This window comes from Gadus macrocephalus, chromosome 23 (genome assembly GCF_031168955.1).
Source record: "Gadus macrocephalus chromosome 23, ASM3116895v1".
In the NCBI taxonomy this organism is placed as follows: domain Eukaryota; kingdom Metazoa; phylum Chordata; class Actinopteri; order Gadiformes; family Gadidae; genus Gadus; species Gadus macrocephalus.
In genome coordinates, this window is record NC_082404.1 from 9,472,494 (window position 1) to 9,490,542 (window position 18,049).

An 18,049-nucleotide genomic window follows, 5' to 3' on the forward strand; every position below is an offset into this window, starting at 1 on the left:
AGTTAGACTAACACAAGTGGGTGTGTGGGTCTGTGTGTGTGTGTGTGTGTGTGTGTGTGTGTGTGTGTGTGTGTGTGTGTGTGTGTGTGTGTGTGTGTGTGCATCTGTGTTCATGACTTTGCAATTCACAACACTTGACTGAAATAAGGAGGTTAAGGTTAGTTATGATAAATTTAAGGTGCTTAAACTAAGTTATGATTTATATAAGTTGTTTAAGGTAAGTCATGGTTCATGTAAGGTGAGGGGTTTTAGTTAAGTTATCGTTAATGTAGGTGATTAGGTTAAGTTATGGTTAATGCAAGGTAATGAGGTAGTTCGGTAAGGCATGATTTACGTTGGTTAAGGTAGGTTATGGTTAATCTAAGTCAAGTGAGGTGGCTAAGGAAAGTAATGGCTAATGAAAGGTATGGATGAGGTTAGGTTAAGGTAAGTAAGGGCCAATATAAGGTGGTTTAGTGAGTGAGTAAGTGTGTGTGTGTTTGTGTGTTCTTATCTGCCTGTCGTGACGGTACAATCAGCCCTCTGAAACCCTCAGGATCAGGTAAGAGAGAACCGACCAATCACAGCCCTTCTCTAGGGGGGATGGTGCTGTGTGTGTCTATGTGCGAGAGAGAGCGAAAGAGGGCAAGAGGGAGGGGCAAAGATAAGATGTCAATAATAACGAACACGTTTGCCGTTTGTCAAACATCACCCAAGAGTCAGGTGATTTTTTATTAAATGAGGCCAGACTCTCTCCCTAGTGGACCCAGACTCTCCCTCTAGTGGACCCAGACTCTCCCTCTAGTGGACCCAGACTCTCCCTCTAGTGGACCCAGACTCTCCCTCTAGTGGACCCAGACTCTCCCTCTATGGACTCATACTCTCCCTCTAGTGGACCCAGACTCTCCCTCTAGTGGACCCAGACTCTCCCTCTAGTGGACCCAGACTCTCCCTCTAGTGGACCCAGTCTCTCCCTCTATGGACTCATACTCTCCCTCTAGTGGACCCAGACTCTCCCTCTAGTGGACCCAGACTCTCCCTCTAGTGGACCCAGACTCTCCCTTTATGGACTCATACTCTCCCTCTAGTGGACCCAGACTCTCCCTCTAGTGGACCCAGACTCTCCCTCTTCCTAGAACCCTTGAGAATATCCATAACAGACCTTCAATAATAATAACAATCCTCTACTGTTAATGTGACGTCTGTGTAAGACCCCCACTGACCCTGCAGACTCCAAAGCACCTGCCCTACATTAGCTGTGTGTGTGTTTGTGTCTGTGTGTCTAGGTGTGGTTTGTGTGTGTGTGTCTAAGTATGTGTAGCTAATTTTGTGTTCATATGTGTCTGTGTGTGTGTCTAGGTGTGTGTCTAGGTATGTGTATGTGTGTGTGTGTGTGTGTGTGTGTGTGTGTGTGTGTGTGTGTGTGTGTGTGTGTGTGTGTGTGTGTGTGATTGTGTGTGTGTGTGTGTGTGTGTGTGTGTGTGTGTGTGTGTGTGTGTGTGTGTGTGTGTGTGTGTGAGTGTGAGTGTGTGTGTGTGTGTGTGTGTGTCTAGGTATGTGAGTGTGTTGATCACACCACTCTTTCCCCTGAACAACCTCTCTGCTTAATGGTTAACGCTGAACTCAAGTTACCTCAAACAAGATGTTTACACAGCAGTTTATTCTGGACACAACGAGTAAATGTTAAACATTAAACTGGCCAAGCACAGGGGAACAGCTTGTGACTTCTGATATTAAGAAAGGTCTTTGGCCTTAAGACGGATAAACTCTGCTGTTTTATTTGTATGCAAAGGAGTGACTTCAAAATTACCAAAAATACATATAAAAGATATCTAATTCAAACCCACCGTCACGCATGGTTTATAATTTAGTTATGGCAAGGGAGACAATAAAACAAAAACCCTCTTATCCATTCTCTAATACAATAGGCTGTATAGAATGTTTAATTATGTTTTTATTAGTTGACTGTGTGACAGGTAGTTGGCCTATAGGCCTATATCTTATGCATGAGTCATGACCACCACCAGGAAGTAATAAAATATAGTAGATAGTGGGGAGGTCAATGCCGGGGTAGTTTTATGGTTGGCAGCTCGAACAACATATCGATTTGACTGATGTAGGACAGGTGTGGACACGTTTACATCTCTCTCGTGGCGGAAGAAGGAGGAAATACATGTCGTTCACACAACAAACAGTAGATGGTGCTCACGCAACATTGAATGACCAATTCAGCACGGGCAGATTCATTTATGGCAATATACATTTTTTGATTTGTGTTACCGTTTCTCTCATTCGGTGCTTCTTTCTTTTTTCTTTCTCATTTTGTGGAGGTTTCCTGGCAGCAACATAAGTGTTTGATGCTGTTTGTGCACACTTGTCATTTCCTAGTTTCAGCTTACTGCTATGTGGCAGTTGGCAACATGTTGCTATGGCGGCGGTGCTTGGATAAAAATACACAGCCTTCAGGTTTCGCCTGAAAATAATAATAATATTTTCTATATCACATTCAAACAATAAGCATTCCAACGTGTGCTCATTGAGAATCTGGCACATGCTCAACCGATGTGTTAGTCGTAGTTACATACTATTTTAGTAATTTGCCACATGCTTTTATTGAAATAGGCTTACAGTGAGATCAGATGACATTAAGCAGCAGGTAGTGGTTGGACAGTAGGCTACAGAGACATGTCATAAGGAGCAGGCAAAAAGAAGCACCATAGAAACAGCCTGCCGAATCCAAGACACATCCCCCTCAGCGACTCCCGTTGCAGTGTTCACCCAACAGGGGTTGGTCCTCAGCGGACGGTTAACATCTGGTTCTCTCAAGGGGCAGACACTCATGTCCCCAGTGATCTCCAGGTACGTGTTTAAAGCTTAAACACTTACTATCCCTTTAAACTTCACAGGGATGTTCTCCAGGCAAGTGTTTAAAGGGATGGTCCCCAAATGTGTAAGGAATGTTCTCCAGGTTAGTGTTGAAAGGGATTTTCTCTGGGTATGTGTTAAAAGGGATGTTCTTGTGTTGTAAAGGGATGTTCTCCAGCTAAATGTTTAAAGGGAAGTCCTCCATTTAAGTGTTTATATAAAGGGTTGTTCCTATCAGCCAGATTACCAGAACAGGGAACAGGCCAGATGCTAATTCCTCGGGCCCGGCCTATAATTGAGGGCAATTAGAAGCACAACTCGCTTGTGAGGTAATTGTGTTTGTGATGAATCAAGAGAGAGTGAGACAATTGGAGGTTGTGGTGAATATACATATCAAAACAACTGCTCTGACTGCCAAATGTGTATCCATGACATCAGGGAGACGTAGGTGGGAGAGAGTGCAGCTGCAATAGGATCACACCTTCGAACCACAACTAGAGACTCTGGTCATCAAGTGTCTAACAATTATGGGGTTATTTATTTATCTATGCAGCAAATGTTTGTCCAATGTAAAAAGCTGCCTCAATGCAGCCACCTTCTGGCAACTGCTCGCTGTCCTCTGCGTTATGATTGATCTGAGGATGTAGGAATCTTAGTGTCTTGAAAATACGGCCCCCCCGCGCTCTGTAACGGACTGCACATCAGTATAAACGTAGTAATATGTCAGAGCTGGTTTTGGGGGAATTATGGGAGAACGTTTTTCTATATTTAACGGAAACATAATCATTATCTTGCCTACACGCTATATGAAGTAAATAAGTGTTAAATAAGTGTCCACACGCAGCGTTACAAAAGAGTTTCTCTCCCTGACAATTGTCTCTTTGTGCTGCCATTATGGCTGAACTCTGTTGATTCTCTGTTGAGTCCCAGACGATAGGCCAAGGAAAGTACATTCTATTCGTAGTGTCAAGGCTATTCCATATCATACAATGCTCTGACCTCAGTGGCAGACGAGCAGCCTGTGTTCAAATAAGGTAAAGAGTGAGGTTACGCCGTGTGGGTGATGGATGTTCGGAATGTGAGTACAAAGGCGGGAATCTGGGACAAGCAGTTCTTCTTATCTTTTCAACCTCGGCTTTCTCGATCTCCCTTATTTTATGTAAATGTTCCTTTTCCACAACAGAATCGATATCAGTTTGGGAGCTTATCCATGGCCTTGTCTTGTACTATTGCGTTGAGAAAATGCATCTTATTTTCTGTGTCGGCCTTTCAGCCAAACTAACACGTTTTCGTCCATCAAGATTCTTCACAGAAGAGGATGGACTTGAGCCGGGCGGTCGGAGGGGTTGTTATGGGACCACAGGAGAAAGGTTCTGAAGGGCTTTCAGAACACTGTTGTGTGAGCGTGACATGTTCCAGACATCAGTGCCGGCTAAAGTGGTTTGGACATGCTCGAGAGAGGAGGGCATGAACTGGAGAGTATGGTGGAAAACTCTCATAGGGATGGGAAACCTTTGTCTGGAAAACAGCCATTGTATATTTTTAGCGTGGTTATTTTGGTGTTTAGATAGACAAACATAGTTATGAGGTACATCATAGCTATGCCTGTGCATCCATATTCGGTCCAGTTCTTAAAGGTGCCGGTAGAGGATAAGAGGGATCTTAAAGGTGAGGTTGCATATTTCAATCCAATTGATGAGGATCCCTGATAGATTAATAAATTGTACTTATTTAGTTATTTAGTCTCTGAAATTATAGGTTGTTTTTCCAATCAGGGCTGATGAAGAAAAAAGGCGATAGAGCATGGCGGACCCTCTCCATGTAGATCTATGTAGAAATCAAGCAACTCATTCTTGCTAACGGAAACACAATGGACCTTGTTTTCATGGGATTATATAGTGTTTAAAACGAAATCGATTTCTGCCAAGTCCGTTCTGCTAGATACCACTCAATTCTCAGCATTGCACCTTTACCATAAAGGTACAGGTCTTATTCCGGGAGGAGAGAGTGAGGAAGTGGGAGGGGTCAAGCAAGGTTAATTAAGATACATAGAGATGGAGAGCGAGAGGGAGAGACAGATGGTGCAGAATCAAAGAGAGAAAGACATGGGGGTAAAGGAAAATCAATTAGCGGACGTTAATTGATTTGGACGTGAAGCCGTCCTCATTAACGAAATAAAGAGCGGTGCTGATGTGTTCCTTGGCCAGAGGACCAAAGGGAACAGAGACCGTGCCTCCTCCTGACAGATGGGATGTGGATTGACATGTCCACATGCCGTCTCCATAGTAGCGATGGAACACCATGTGCATCTGGGTGTCTGTCTCCCTGCTGAGCACAGGCGAGGGCTCAGAGAGATTAGAGCATGCGTCTGAAGCAGAAAAGCCAGAGTTCTACTCTCACGGAGACTGCGCTCACGTCCCTGAACACAAGACCCGTATAGACGGCGTGAGTGGATCCAGACTGGGCTCTGCTCAGCCCTCTGGAGACATGCGTCTTGAAGCCGTCTACATTCCGTGACACACTAGGTGCCCTCTGTTCCCATTCGTACTCCAAGTATTTACATCTGCGTACGTTGTGGGGTATACATGGTGTGTAGTTACTTTATTGTCTTGTGGTAGGGCGGGGGTTGGTGTGGTCTGTAGCATTGTGTTGTGTGGTATCGTGTTATGTTCATGAGGTGCAGGGGGTGGTGGCGTGCATTGTACAGTGTAGTGGAGTTGAACTCTGGCCGTAGTGGCACGTAGACGTTGATGTGGTGTGTGGGGTGGAGCTTGTGACAGTAGATGTGTGTTGTTTGGATATGGTGCTGCATTAGTGACCTGAGCTGACCTGATCGCCTGGAGAGGACTGGTGGAGACTTCGCCTTGGTGAGTGAGTGTGTGTGTGTGAATATGTGTGTGTGTTTCTGTGTGTGTGTGTGTGTGTGTGTGTGTGTGTGTGTGTGTGTGTGTGTGTGTGTGTGTGTGTGTGTGTGTGTGTGTGTTTGTGTGTGTGTGCGTGTGTTTTCTTCGTGTGCAATACAGTATGTCTCCACTCCAGTGCAATATGAAATGCAGTTTGGGACTTTTACTTGGGTTTAGCGTTAACAGCTAAATATTTACCACAACCACACTCTCTCTCTCTCTCTGTTTTCTCCTCCTCTTTGTTCACTCTATCTCTTTATACCTCTCTCTATATTCTCTCTCTCTCCCCCCCCCTCTCTGTCTCTACAATCTCTTTCTCCTCTCCCCTTTTCTCTCTCTCTCTCTATCTTACACCTTGCACTCTCACTCTCTCTCTCTCTGTATCTGTTTTAACTCTTTGTTCTCTCCTCCCTCCGTTCTCTCCCTCCCCCTTCTCCCTACCTCTTTCACCCCTCTGTATCTCCCTCTTCCTCCCTGCTACCTCCCCTCTCTCTTCCTCCCTCCCTGTTCCCTCTCTCATCCTCTCCATCTCTCCCTGCTCACTCCCTCTCTCCCTCCCTCCCTCCCACTCTCTCCCTGCCTGCTCCTTCCCTCTCTCCCTCCCTCCCTCCCTCCCTCCCTCCCTCTCCATGGTGTGACGTCTGTATCGTCCATTGTGTATTGTTTGTTGACTCTGTTTGTCTCTGCGCAGAGTTCGTTTCCTGTCCTTCTTCAACAGTCCTGCTGCTTACATAACATTACAAACATTACATAACGCTCTCTCAACATGAGCAAGCCAGAACATGGATTTACACGCATTAACTTGGAGTGGAGGTGACAGCCATCCTTTAAAGTCTTCAGTAAAAAGAGGTTCATGTTTCAGGCCACAATACAAAAATGTGTTCATAAAAAGCTATAGAAATATATGGAATGTATAGGAATATAATTATATATCAATATGTATTAGCTGAAATGGATCAGAGTATATATGAATAGAACTCTATCTGAACATAAATATACATAAAAATATATAGATCTGAATACATTAATATAAATGTATCTGAACATACATGAATATAAATATATATGAATATGAATGAATAGTAATTAATTTGAAGGTGGTTCCACCCATCCTCAATTTCGACATGAAAGACATGTTCGTTTCTACAGGTGACAGCCAGTGTGTGTGTGTGTGTGTGTGTGTGTGTGTGTGTGTGTGTGTGTGTGTGTGTGTGTGTGTGTGTGTGTGTGTGTGTGTGTGTGTGAGGGGGGATATTTAGTGCCGCGGTTTGGAAATCAAAGTCTTTGATCCTGTTAGTTGTGTGAGCACAGGAGGAGCAGTAGTGTACTGTACAGGCTTATAGAAGGAATAAGTGGAGGTGGATGTCTAGAAGGTTTATATGCTGGACTTACAGAAGGTTTATATATAGAAGGTTAGAAGGTTTATGCATATATATATATATATATATATATATATATACAGGTTGTTGCTCCGATGAACGCCTAAATACAGTTTTAGTGACAATCTCCATGCAATAAACCTGTAACACTAAGCGTCCACTGTACACAGTGGACGCTTAGTGTTAATGTGTAACAGCCTGATCGGTTGGACCAGATGTGGACCATGTGGCACAGAACGATGCACGGGGACGCTCCATGAGATTTCTGCGGTCCTTGCGCACCTTCTCCGCAGGGACTGAACACGCCTCCGGGCTAAACCTACAACCCTGAGAACCGGGGCGAGCTTGTGCATGAAAAAACTGTAAAGATAAGCCTGCCAGCGAAATGTGTTGACAGCGTGGAATATACAAGAGGCGTTTGGTTCTCTGAGCGCGCGTGTTTCACGGTGTGTGCGGGTCTTAGGGAATAGAGGGAACCGACCAATCAGAACACGATGCTTATCAGAGAAGACAATTAAGGCTGTCAAGTCTGATTGGTGGTATTAATTCCTTTGCGATATCACAGATTTGACGACACAGTGTTGGGTGTTTCGACAGAATAATCTCGATCAGAAATCAAGTGCATAATTAGTATATAAGAGAGGTATATATATGTATAATTATATCTTTTTTTATTTTGTTCGCTATTGACAATCAAAGTTGGTTTTACAGTTAATCACCACAAAAAATGACTTGTGTTCTGGTGATATATAGATAGAGATATAGTTAGTGTTGTAGGGAAGGTGTCAGTTTTCTCTTTGTTCCGGTCAGCCTCAGCCGTCCTCGTCTCTTTTACACCTCTGTTTAGAACTGAGCTGTCAATCATCCCATCTGCCAAGGGTCAGTGGAAATATCTAGATGTTTGTGTCTGTGTGGCTGTGGGAGTGTGTGTGTGTGTGTGTGTGTGTGTGTGTGTGTGTGTGTGTGTGTGTGTGTGTGTGTGTGTGTGTGTGTGTGTGTGTGTGTGTGTGTGTGTGCATTTGTGTGTGTGTGTGTGTGTGTGTGTGTTTGTGTATTTATGTTCGTATGTGTTTGTGTGTTTGTGTGTATCTGTTTGTGTGTGTGTATGTTTGTGTTTGTGTGTGTGTTTGTGTGTGTGTGTGTGTGTGTGTGTGTGTGTGTGTGTGTGTGTGTGTGTGTGTGTGTGTGTGTGTGTGTGTGTGTGTGTGTGTGTGTGTGTGTGTGTGTGTGTGCGCAAGCGGGAGGCTGTCAGTAAGCATGCTTGTTGAGACTAGTAGACGGTTCAGTTACTTCAGTGAAGAAGTTGTCAGGATGTTGAACACGGCTACCGCTACACACTGACATCAGGATGTGCTCTGTTAGCTACTCATCAGGGACTGGACATGGACCTGTGTGTGTGTGTCTGTGTGTGTGTGTGTGTGTGTGTGTGTGTGTGTGTGTGTGTGTTTGTGTGTGTGTGTGTGTGTGTGTGTGTGTGTGTGTGTGTGTGCGTGTGCGTGTGCGTGTGTGTGTGTGTGTGTGCGTGTGTGTGTTTTGAAGAAGGAAAATACATGTGTGTTGGTTTTTTTTGTTTCTGTGAATTCATCATCATAAGATAGCGTCCTCTGGGGAAGAGGGTTGCCTTATTTATACGATTAAAAACCAAAGATCTCCAACCCTCTCTCTCCAGGCCCGCCGTTCTCGCACACTTTCCACTCGTCTCCACTATCTCTTCTACGTCGTTCTTCCACACTCTCCTTGGTCTTCCTCTCTTTCCATCTACATAGCCATCAAATAGGAAGCATTCAAGCCTGTCCGCCCGAATCATATGGCAAAAGTATCTGAGCTTGCTTTTGTTTATGAAGCTCAGAAGACTTCGACCCTCACCAATACGTCGGAGTATGGTTTAATTTGTGATGTGGTCCATCCATGAGACCCTTAGGATCCTCCGGTAGCACCGCATCTCAAATGCGTTGATAGGGTCTCTCTCCTCTTTTCTCATGGACCACGTCTCACATGCATACGTAAAAACTGGCCACACGACCGCCTTTAAAAATCTTTTCTACAGGGACAACGACAGGCTTTGGTCTTTCCAGACGTGAACAAAATCTCTGAACTTAGATTTTGCGATCCCCGCTCTGGTTCGTATGGTGTTTCTGCCGTCCATGTTTGCCGAAAATACCGCTCCAAGGTATACAAAGCGATCAACATACTCTATAAGAGTGCCATCGACCGTAAGTTGACAACTTAGATCTCCAGCCTTCGAAAAAGTCATCACCTTTGTTTTCCCTGAGTTGATCTTCAGACCATATTCCTTCCCTTTGTTGTTAACACTATCCACTTGCAACTCTTCTTGGCTCTCAGCCATTAGAACAATGTCATCTGCGTATCGAAGGTTACTTATCCTTCTCCCTGAGACTGTAACCCCGATACCAGACACGTCCGCACTGTCTCTTAGCACCTTCTCGGTGTATAAGTTGAAGATCGAAGGTGAAATCAGACACCCTTGTCTGACTCCCTTCCTGATCTCAACTGGGCTTGACTCTCCACACGTCGGTTTTACGATCGCCGTACTGTCCGCATAGAGGCCTCGAATGACGTCAATCATGTTCTCTGAGAAACCAAGACTACCTAAAACTTCCCACAACATGTTGTGGTTGACTGAATCAAATGCTTTGCTATAGTCGAGGAAACACATATGAACACTTTTCCCTTTCTCAAGATATTTCTCACCACTTTGGCCAAGGTTGAAGATCTGATCTCTAGTCCCCAGACCAGCCCTAAAGCCGCACTGAGTGTCGCTAAGCTCCTCCTCGATCTTTCCAGACATCCTTTTTGCAATGATCCAAAGAATGATCTTTGAACAGTGCGAGATCATGCTTAACGTTCTGTAGTTTGAGCATTCACCCATGTCACCCTTCTTATGCAACGTTACTATCACAGATTTCACTCAGTCACCCGGCCACTTTCTAGACTTCCAGATGGTTCTACAAATCCTGTGTAGTTTGTCAATTCCAACCTCTCCTGATGCCTTTATCAATTCCTGTATGTTGTCGCACCCAACCGCCTTCCAAATCTTCAAGCTTTCCACAGCTGCACGAACTTCAGACTTGAGAATGTCCGGCTCTAGCTCCAGAGTGAATTATAATTAGCTTTTTAAGGGCCATAGGATCCATTAGGCTCTTAAGTTAAGCTATTTTGTTAGGTAGGCTCTTTAGTCAGGCTCTATGTATTAAAAAAGATGCCATGGCAACAATATTTATAGAACATTTAACATTAATTCATTTATATTTCAAATGGCGATATCTATTAGAACATTGTTGTGGCAGCAAACTCTCCAACTATCCCCATCTGAACCTGCATTATTAAATCTCTAATATTGTTTTGAATTGAAACCCTCTCTGTCTGTTTGTGTGTATTGTGTTGTTAACTTGGTCTGGTTTCCAGGCCACAGGAAGCCTGCAGGGCTGTTGTATATTGTACATGCTGCTCATGAATCTCGAATAGGATGACATCACAGCTGTCAGACAGCCAGCATGTTGCTGTTAAAAAGATCACTGGATCATGAAACTTCTAGCTCTCTGTTTGACGATGGGTTTGTTAAGAATTAAGTAGTTGTCTAACTAGCCTTCTAACTCGTATCTGCTTCAGCTGCAGTCAAGCCGAACACACTGGACATTCTTTTAACACTACACCTAGCTAATATGTTGTTTCTATTTATTTTGTATGTATTTTTGTAGCCAAGTTGAATCTGTGATCCAAGTATAATCTCGATGTGTGGGGAAGAAGATTCACAAAAATTGCGGTTGCAAAACTGTAATTGGGTCAAGAGCCTGAAAGGGTTGAAACTAGCACTCAGCTAGACTGTCCTACCCCCAGGAAATCTCCCATCTCTCCCTCTGCTGACTGGGTCAGCGTTCAGCGGGGGGCCGACCAACTCTAATCCTCCTCCGCTAGGGGGCTAACGGCTAGGGCCAGTATGTGGCACAACTATAGGGCTAGAGGGCTTACAGGACGTAGCATAGCTTCAGAGCTAGGGGGCCAGCAGGACATAGCATAGCTTCAGAGCTACGGGGGGGGGGGTAACAGGATGTAGCATAGCTTCAGAGCTAGGGGGGCTAACAGGGCATAGCATAGCTTCAGAGCTATGGGGGCTAACATTATGTAACATAGCTTCAGTGCTAGGGGGCTAACATGATGTAACATAGCTTCATATCTATGGGGCAAACAAGACATAATTATATGATAAGATGCAACATGTCTTAGAGCTAGGGGTCTAACGGCTATGCTATTTAGCTGCTAGCCACAAAAAGGTTAGCTAATCAGAGCGACCCTCTGCTGGACCATTCATATGCTAATGTAGTTATATTTTTTATCGATTACATATCATTCCGTTGTTACTGAGTTATCTATCGATGTCAGTTTATCTGTCTCTGTTGCCAATCTGTGTGTCTGCCTCTCTGTTTTTATGTATCTGCCTCCAACGGATTGTCTAAATCAGGGATCATCGTGTATTTTGTGACTGAAGAATAAAAGTAGAAACATCTTGAGGCTGGGTCAGGGAGATCTATAGTGGAGCTAAAGGTCTCTCGCTCACGCTAACAAGTCACTCAGCCTATCAGAACGCAGCGTATTAAAGGTAGACTTGCTGAGAACGGCAGGGGGTTGAAACCAAGCATGCTGGGAATAAAGTCGTTTAAATCCTCTAACGCCTACATAGTGCTGTGGTACAGCAGGAGATGAGGAAGGGTACAACTCATGCCCATTTAGTTCCTCGCTGAAAGAGAGAGAGAGAGAGAGAGAGAGAGAGAGAGAGAGAGAGAGAGAGAGAGGAAGCAGACAAGGAGAGCGAGAAGTAACAGCTTCCCTTTGTGCCCTGTTGGGAATTTCTATTTAAATAACCGATCAAAATAAATCTGTATTCGCAAGGGGAGAAATCCCTCTGGGATTAACCTTCGACATGTTGTGTTTCTGTGTGTGTGTGTGTGCTGTGCGCACGCGCGTGTGTGCATACTCTAGATTTTAGTAAACTATGACGACGTAAGGGAGATTCTGGGCCTTTTCACGCTGGCAGGTTTGGATTGGAAGCGTGTGGTGGGGGTCGTGAGATAGAATGTCACTCCAATTAAAACAACAGATGCACCAACATGCCAATAACGTTATTAAGAGACACAAATCAAACGCAAGCACCTGTCAACGGCAACAAAACACACACTCGGTTCATTGTTCTGGGCTTAATAACAGCAGTAAGACAGAGGAACGTTTTTGGTTCACGTTCTGCCATAGTGCGACGGACACTTTATGTTGGCATAGTTTATCGCGAAGCCCACACCAGTTGTGCCGAATTCTGTACGATGTGAAACAATAACGCACTCAGTTAAATTCAAGACAGAGTTAACGGTAGAGTGAAAGATAATTAATAGAATTAATGGGGCACAATACCACTCTGCTATTTTGCAATACAAGACACTATTGCTTCATATGTGTGTTGGGTTTGCACCAACCACCACCCCGGAGTTGCATCAATTCTGTTTCTGCCGCAAAATCACAGAAAAGTTGTTGTGATTGGGTCATGTTTGGAAGAATGGCTAATCCCGGGAAGTGGTCGCCAACGATTCCACTTTCCAACTCGTTGAGTGGTTCTCGTGGGATGCTAGGATGCTAGCTCTATCTGGGTTGCAGTAGATGGAAGGAACCTCAGTTGACTCTCTCTCTCCCCCGGGCTGTAGGGAAAGTTCCTGGAGTTCCTGTTAGATGTTGGGGGGAGCCAGAAGGAGGAGGAGAAGAAGAGAGAGGATGGAAGGATGAAAGAGCAGGAGGGCGGTAAGGGAGGAAGGATGAGAGTGGAGGAGAGAGGGAAGGGAGCATAAAGGCAGCCATGTAGGAGGTGTGGAGACACAATCAGAACTAGACTGAGAGATGAGCTCCATACAGATCCCTGATCATGTTCAAACAATGAGCCGTAAAGCCCTGAAACAACAGATCTCATCTCTGATTCCTGCCTGCTACAGTCTGCCGGGACAACAGATTGTACGCCTTCCTTTGTCAGGTCGTACTGATTACTTTTGTTCTAAACATCCGTCGGGAAGCCTTCAAACATCCAAACACAACCCAAAGCCAGACTCAAATACTGGTCTTTACATAACCTCTGACGCTGATTTTAATCCACACCAAACGCTATCAATGGCTATACGTAGTATATGGACATCTAGCAATAATGTGCTTTCTTCAAATCTCTTGTAGACAACATTTAAGAGCTATAATTTGAGTCTAATTTGTAGAGAGATGGCTTAATCACCTGTCAGCTGTTTGTGAATGAACTACTCACTCTGCGCCTGCCTCTTCATGAGGCAATTTAGATCTGATATCATCGCTTCACCACAGGTGTGTGAAATGCAACGCTCACCATAGGGAGGGCTGGAGCTTTGTTATTTATGGGCTGTTTATTGTGTGCATCCACCTACAGCACCTCTTTAAATAGTTCTTTGTCATTAAGCGCGTCCTGTTGACCTCCAGTGGGTGCTAGTGATAATAATAAGAATCATGTTCCTAATTATAATAGTAACACTTGTAGTCAGGTTCTTGTTTGACCAACACACGTCAGCTTTAATATTATGGTTCAGCTGTTTGGGAATGTCATGTAAACGATTTCAGGTCAAACATGAATGGCTCATAGCTACTCTATGTTCCAACTGCAAGTTGAGCAGAAGATGGATGCAAGTCTATCAGTTCATGCCTTTTTCCGACATTGAGTTATCAAATCCGACTCCTATTGTTCTCAACGTGACGTGACTTGACTCCGTTGTTGTCAGGTGGTCCTCGGATAAGTCTTGGGCCGAAACATCTGCTCGTCCGAAGCACCCTTCACCTCCTCACGGGCGTCAAACTGTTCTTAATGTCTCCTAACCGTTGTCTTGATGGTGAAACCTCCCACACCAAGTAATGAAAGCCCTCATCATTCTCTCATCTTCATTAAAGTCCCCCCCCCCGGAGGCGTAGACGGTAGCGGGGTGTGGCCTCAGCGCTGGCGGGAGAAGAGGTTCCTCAGGGCGTTGTTGTAGTTCTTGTTGAAGGCGGTGTAGATGAGCGGGTTGAAGAAGGAGTTGGAGTAGCCCAGCCACAGGAAGACGGACTTCCAGAGGGGCGGGACGTCGCAGGAGCACAGGGGCGTGACCAGCTCGGTGATGAAGAAGGGGATCCAGCAGAGGACGAAAACGCCGATCAGGATGCCCACCATCATGGCGGCCTTCTTCTCCTTCTGCTCGCGCCAGGTGTCCCCGTCCGTCTGGAAGGTGACGGTGGCGTGGCGCGCCGCGAACGCCATCTGAGGCTGAAGAGAGCCGTCATTCACCTGCCAGACCATAATATAAAGTCAGTCTCTCAAGAGGACACAATATACAGTCAGTTAGTCTTTTGGCGGACCATAATATACATTCAGTCTCTCAACAGAACACAATATACAGTCAGTAAGTCTGATTGCAGACCATACTATTCAGTCAGTAAGTCGAACAGTCCTTTGACTAAACCATATTTTATCTTAAACCATGAATATACAATACATTGTGGCAGATAGCAGGGAGCGCTGAGGGGAATGGGAATTGAAAGGAGATATCTTGCAGCTCACTGGCTCCACCCCCAAGCCTTAAGTGAACCTCCTGCACTAACGAGGCAAACCTGAAGCTCGTTGAGCAAGCAGCGCTGAGGGATAAAAGAGAGAGAACCGGCGGCCACAAGGGTGGCAGGCGCGGAGAGAGTGTATCCGTGTGATCATCTGAGGGAGCGGTACCGGCGCAGAGCGAGGAATAAGAAAGTAACATTGATTCCCCGCTGTGACCTGGGCCGCCCGACTCCCCTCACCGCGTATCGAACCGTATCGGCTCAGAAGCCTCCTGGCGCTGAGGTCTGGATGACGGACGGACAGACTTTGATTAAAGTGAATGGCCTGCGAAGAGGAAGTTGAATTCCCCCACCCCCCACCCCCCTCTCCCTTTGGGTTTAAATATCCCCCTGATATATATTTCAATTGACTTTGAATTGCTCTCTGTGTATGTGTGTTTGGTGTTGAACTCGGTGGCACGGAAACCCCACACCCTTGAGCACTGCTGCAATGCATAAAACATTCTTATTTTATCTTCAACTGTGAATCAGTGAGCCGTGCAGAAGTGGCTGAAGGCACAGCAGAACTTCATTCTCAATTCACAAGATCATAAATTCTTTTGAATGTAAAATAATCGCATTCAGTCCAGCCGAGGTCAGTACGTTGAAGTACTTTATGGTAATGCAGGGCAGAAGGTCGACCTTAGACTATTCCTTCCTCTGTCACCTTTCTAACCTTCTATCCTAAGAGTATATATTCTCCCCATAATTCATTCAGACCTCAAAACTGCTCCAAAATTGTGTCTCACCACCATTTTCCAACAGGCTAATAAACCAATACTATCGGCTTATAGGTGGAGGGCCAGGTGCCCAGCGTAGCGAGATGGTTTTTACCACGGCTCCAAGGGTGAGGCGGGGGAAGGGAAAATGTCAAAAATAATTAGAGTCCATTTTGTCCTCCAGGTTGCTTACCAGCGAGGGGGTTCTGGTTTTACGTGTGAGGAGCAGCTGGCGCCTGTCGAGGGTGGGGGGGGGGGGGGGGGTGGCTATAAAGCGAGGTGGCCCGCGAACACCAAGCAATCTGGAGTCTGTTAGCGGAATCTATACGGGGCCAAGTGGGCCGGGACCTGGGAGCCAGATAAACGCTGTGCATATACACCGGGCATTAGGGCTGCCCAGCTCCAGATTGGCAGCTGTGAGCCGTGAATGCCAGCGCACCCTCCTCTATAGCTGTGGATCCTCTCGGATCAGGCTACCCATCGGGCTGTCAATAGGCTGCCTGGAGAATTTACCTGTGAGATAAGTTTCCGGCTGTTGGCATGGCAACATGGCTGGTGATTTTAGGGATGTAACAGCAGGGATGTTGAGACCGACAGTTGACAATAGTGTCTGGGAGGGAGGTGAGGAGAGAGGCGAGGGAGGAGAGAACTGAGGGTGAGGGAGGGGAGGTGAGAGCAGGGGGGGAGGGAGGTGAGGAGACGACTGAGGGGGTGGGAGGGGAGGAGAAATCTGAGGGGGGCAGGTGAGGTGAGCGGCAGGTGAGGAAAGAGGCAGGTGAGTGAGACGTTGTGAGATGTTGTCGCAGTAGAAACAGCCAACGGATATTGTCTGTTTCTGTGCAGAGATTGGAACGCGTTCTACTCGGCAATGTCGAGGGAATCCATTTTTTAACCATCTTCGTGTCCATAAATTCATGTAAATAGAACCGTCTGTAGGGAATTACCATATTTTCCACACACCCTGCCTTTCTCGTTGTGTGGCTGTTTTGAAAGCACTCTGAGGGTTTGCTGAGGCATTTGATGAAGTGGTGTGAGCATGGAGGATGTTTGGGGACGGCTCCATTCAGCACTAATAGCTCTCCCACGCTGCAGCACTGATCAGCAGGGACTCCCAGCTCAGAGACGCTTCCAGATTGGATGTTGATGGAGCTTTTTGAATAGCGCTCAGCCGGGTGGTGATTAGAGGCAGCGTCTGGAGAGCTTGGGGTCTTGTTAGGACGGCAACGCAGAAAAACACGAGTGTGGCCAAGCCACTGGCCGCTAGGAAGAATCCTCTTCTTATTGTTTAGTTTTACACAGAATGTTTGTGACAACGTCTAATTCTTCTAAATGAACCAGAAGATGAACAGATGTATCGAAAGTCATTATGCAGCAACCAGCAGCATTCTGCTGATGAAGAACAGTGTGCCCCGCAGTGAATAAAAAAGAGAGACTGAACATATATCTATTGTACAATTTAATCCCTGGTGAGGACCGGATGAGAACGGATGAGATCAAGGTGTACAAAGTGACCCATTGATGAGGGGACCAGGTGGGGTGACCAGGTGGGCTGACCAGGTGAGGTGACCAGGTGAGTTGGCATGGTGAGGTGACAAGGTGAGGTGACCAGGTGAGGTGACCAGGGGATGAGGTGACCAGGTGAGGTGACCAGGGGATGAGGTGACCAGGTGAGGTGGGCAGGTAAGGTGACCAGGTGAAGTGACCAGGTGAGGTGACCAGGGGATAAGGGTGACCAGGTGAGGTGACCAGGGGATGAGGTGACCAGGTGAGGTGCCCAGGGGATGAGGTGACCAGGTGAGGTGACCAGGTAAGGTGACGAGGTGATGAGGTGACCAGTTCAGGTGACCAGGTGAGGTGACCAGGTGATGAGTCGACCAAGTGAGGTGGGCAGGTGAGATGGCCAGTCGAGGGGACCAGGTGAGGTGACCAGGTGATGAGGTGACCAGTTCAGGTGACCTGGTGAGGCAAACACGTGATGAGGTGACCAGATGAGGTGATGTTAACAGGTATTGCGACCAGGTGATGAGGTGACCAAGTGTGAGGTGACCAGGTGTGAGGTGACCAGGTGTGAGGTGACCAGGTGAGGTTGCAACATGGTCTAAAAGGCCAAGGTGTACCTTCAGGCTCCACTCCAGGGGCCCTCACTCACCTCGCCCATGGGCGTGATGCTGTTGGTTTTACGTGAGCCGATCCGGAACTTGGCGGCCTTGTAGATCTTCCAGTAGACGAAGAGCACCACGCAGAGCGGCAGGTAGAACGCCGTGAAGGTGGAGAAGATGGTGTAGAAGGGGTCCTGGCTCACCTGGCACTTGAAGCCCTGGGTGTACGTCTCGCCCCAGCCAAACAGCGGCGCCAGGGAGATGATGGCGGACAGCACCCAGGTGAGGCCGATCATCACGTTGGAGATCTTCTTGCGCGTCTTCAGCGTGTACTCCAGGTGCCGCGTGATCGACCAGTAGCGGTCGAGGGCGATGGCCGTGACGTTCCAGATGCTGGCGGTGCAGCAGAGCACGTCGAAGGAGATCCACACCTGGCAGAGCACGCGGCCCAGCTTCCACAGCCGGCCGTT

General features: G+C 46.5%; 1 protein-coding gene across 1 annotated transcript in view; it reads right to left on the reverse strand.

The window, feature by feature from the left end:
- Positions 1-13,690: 13,690 nt before the first annotated feature.
- Positions 13,691-18,049, reverse strand: part of htr5ab (5-hydroxytryptamine (serotonin) receptor 5A, genome duplicate b) — a 9,292-nt gene continuing 4,933 nt past the window's right edge. The window contains exons 2-3 of the mRNA XM_060045384.1: positions 17,630-18,049; positions 13,691-14,456 (exon numbers count right to left, since the gene is read on the reverse strand). The exon at positions 17,630-18,049 is cut by the window's right edge and continues 394 nt beyond it. Coding sequence (XP_059901367.1) covers positions 14,124-14,456; positions 17,630-18,049 — 753 coding nt within the window. The 3' untranslated portion in view covers positions 13,691-14,123. The remainder of the gene's footprint in view (positions 14,457-17,629) is intronic.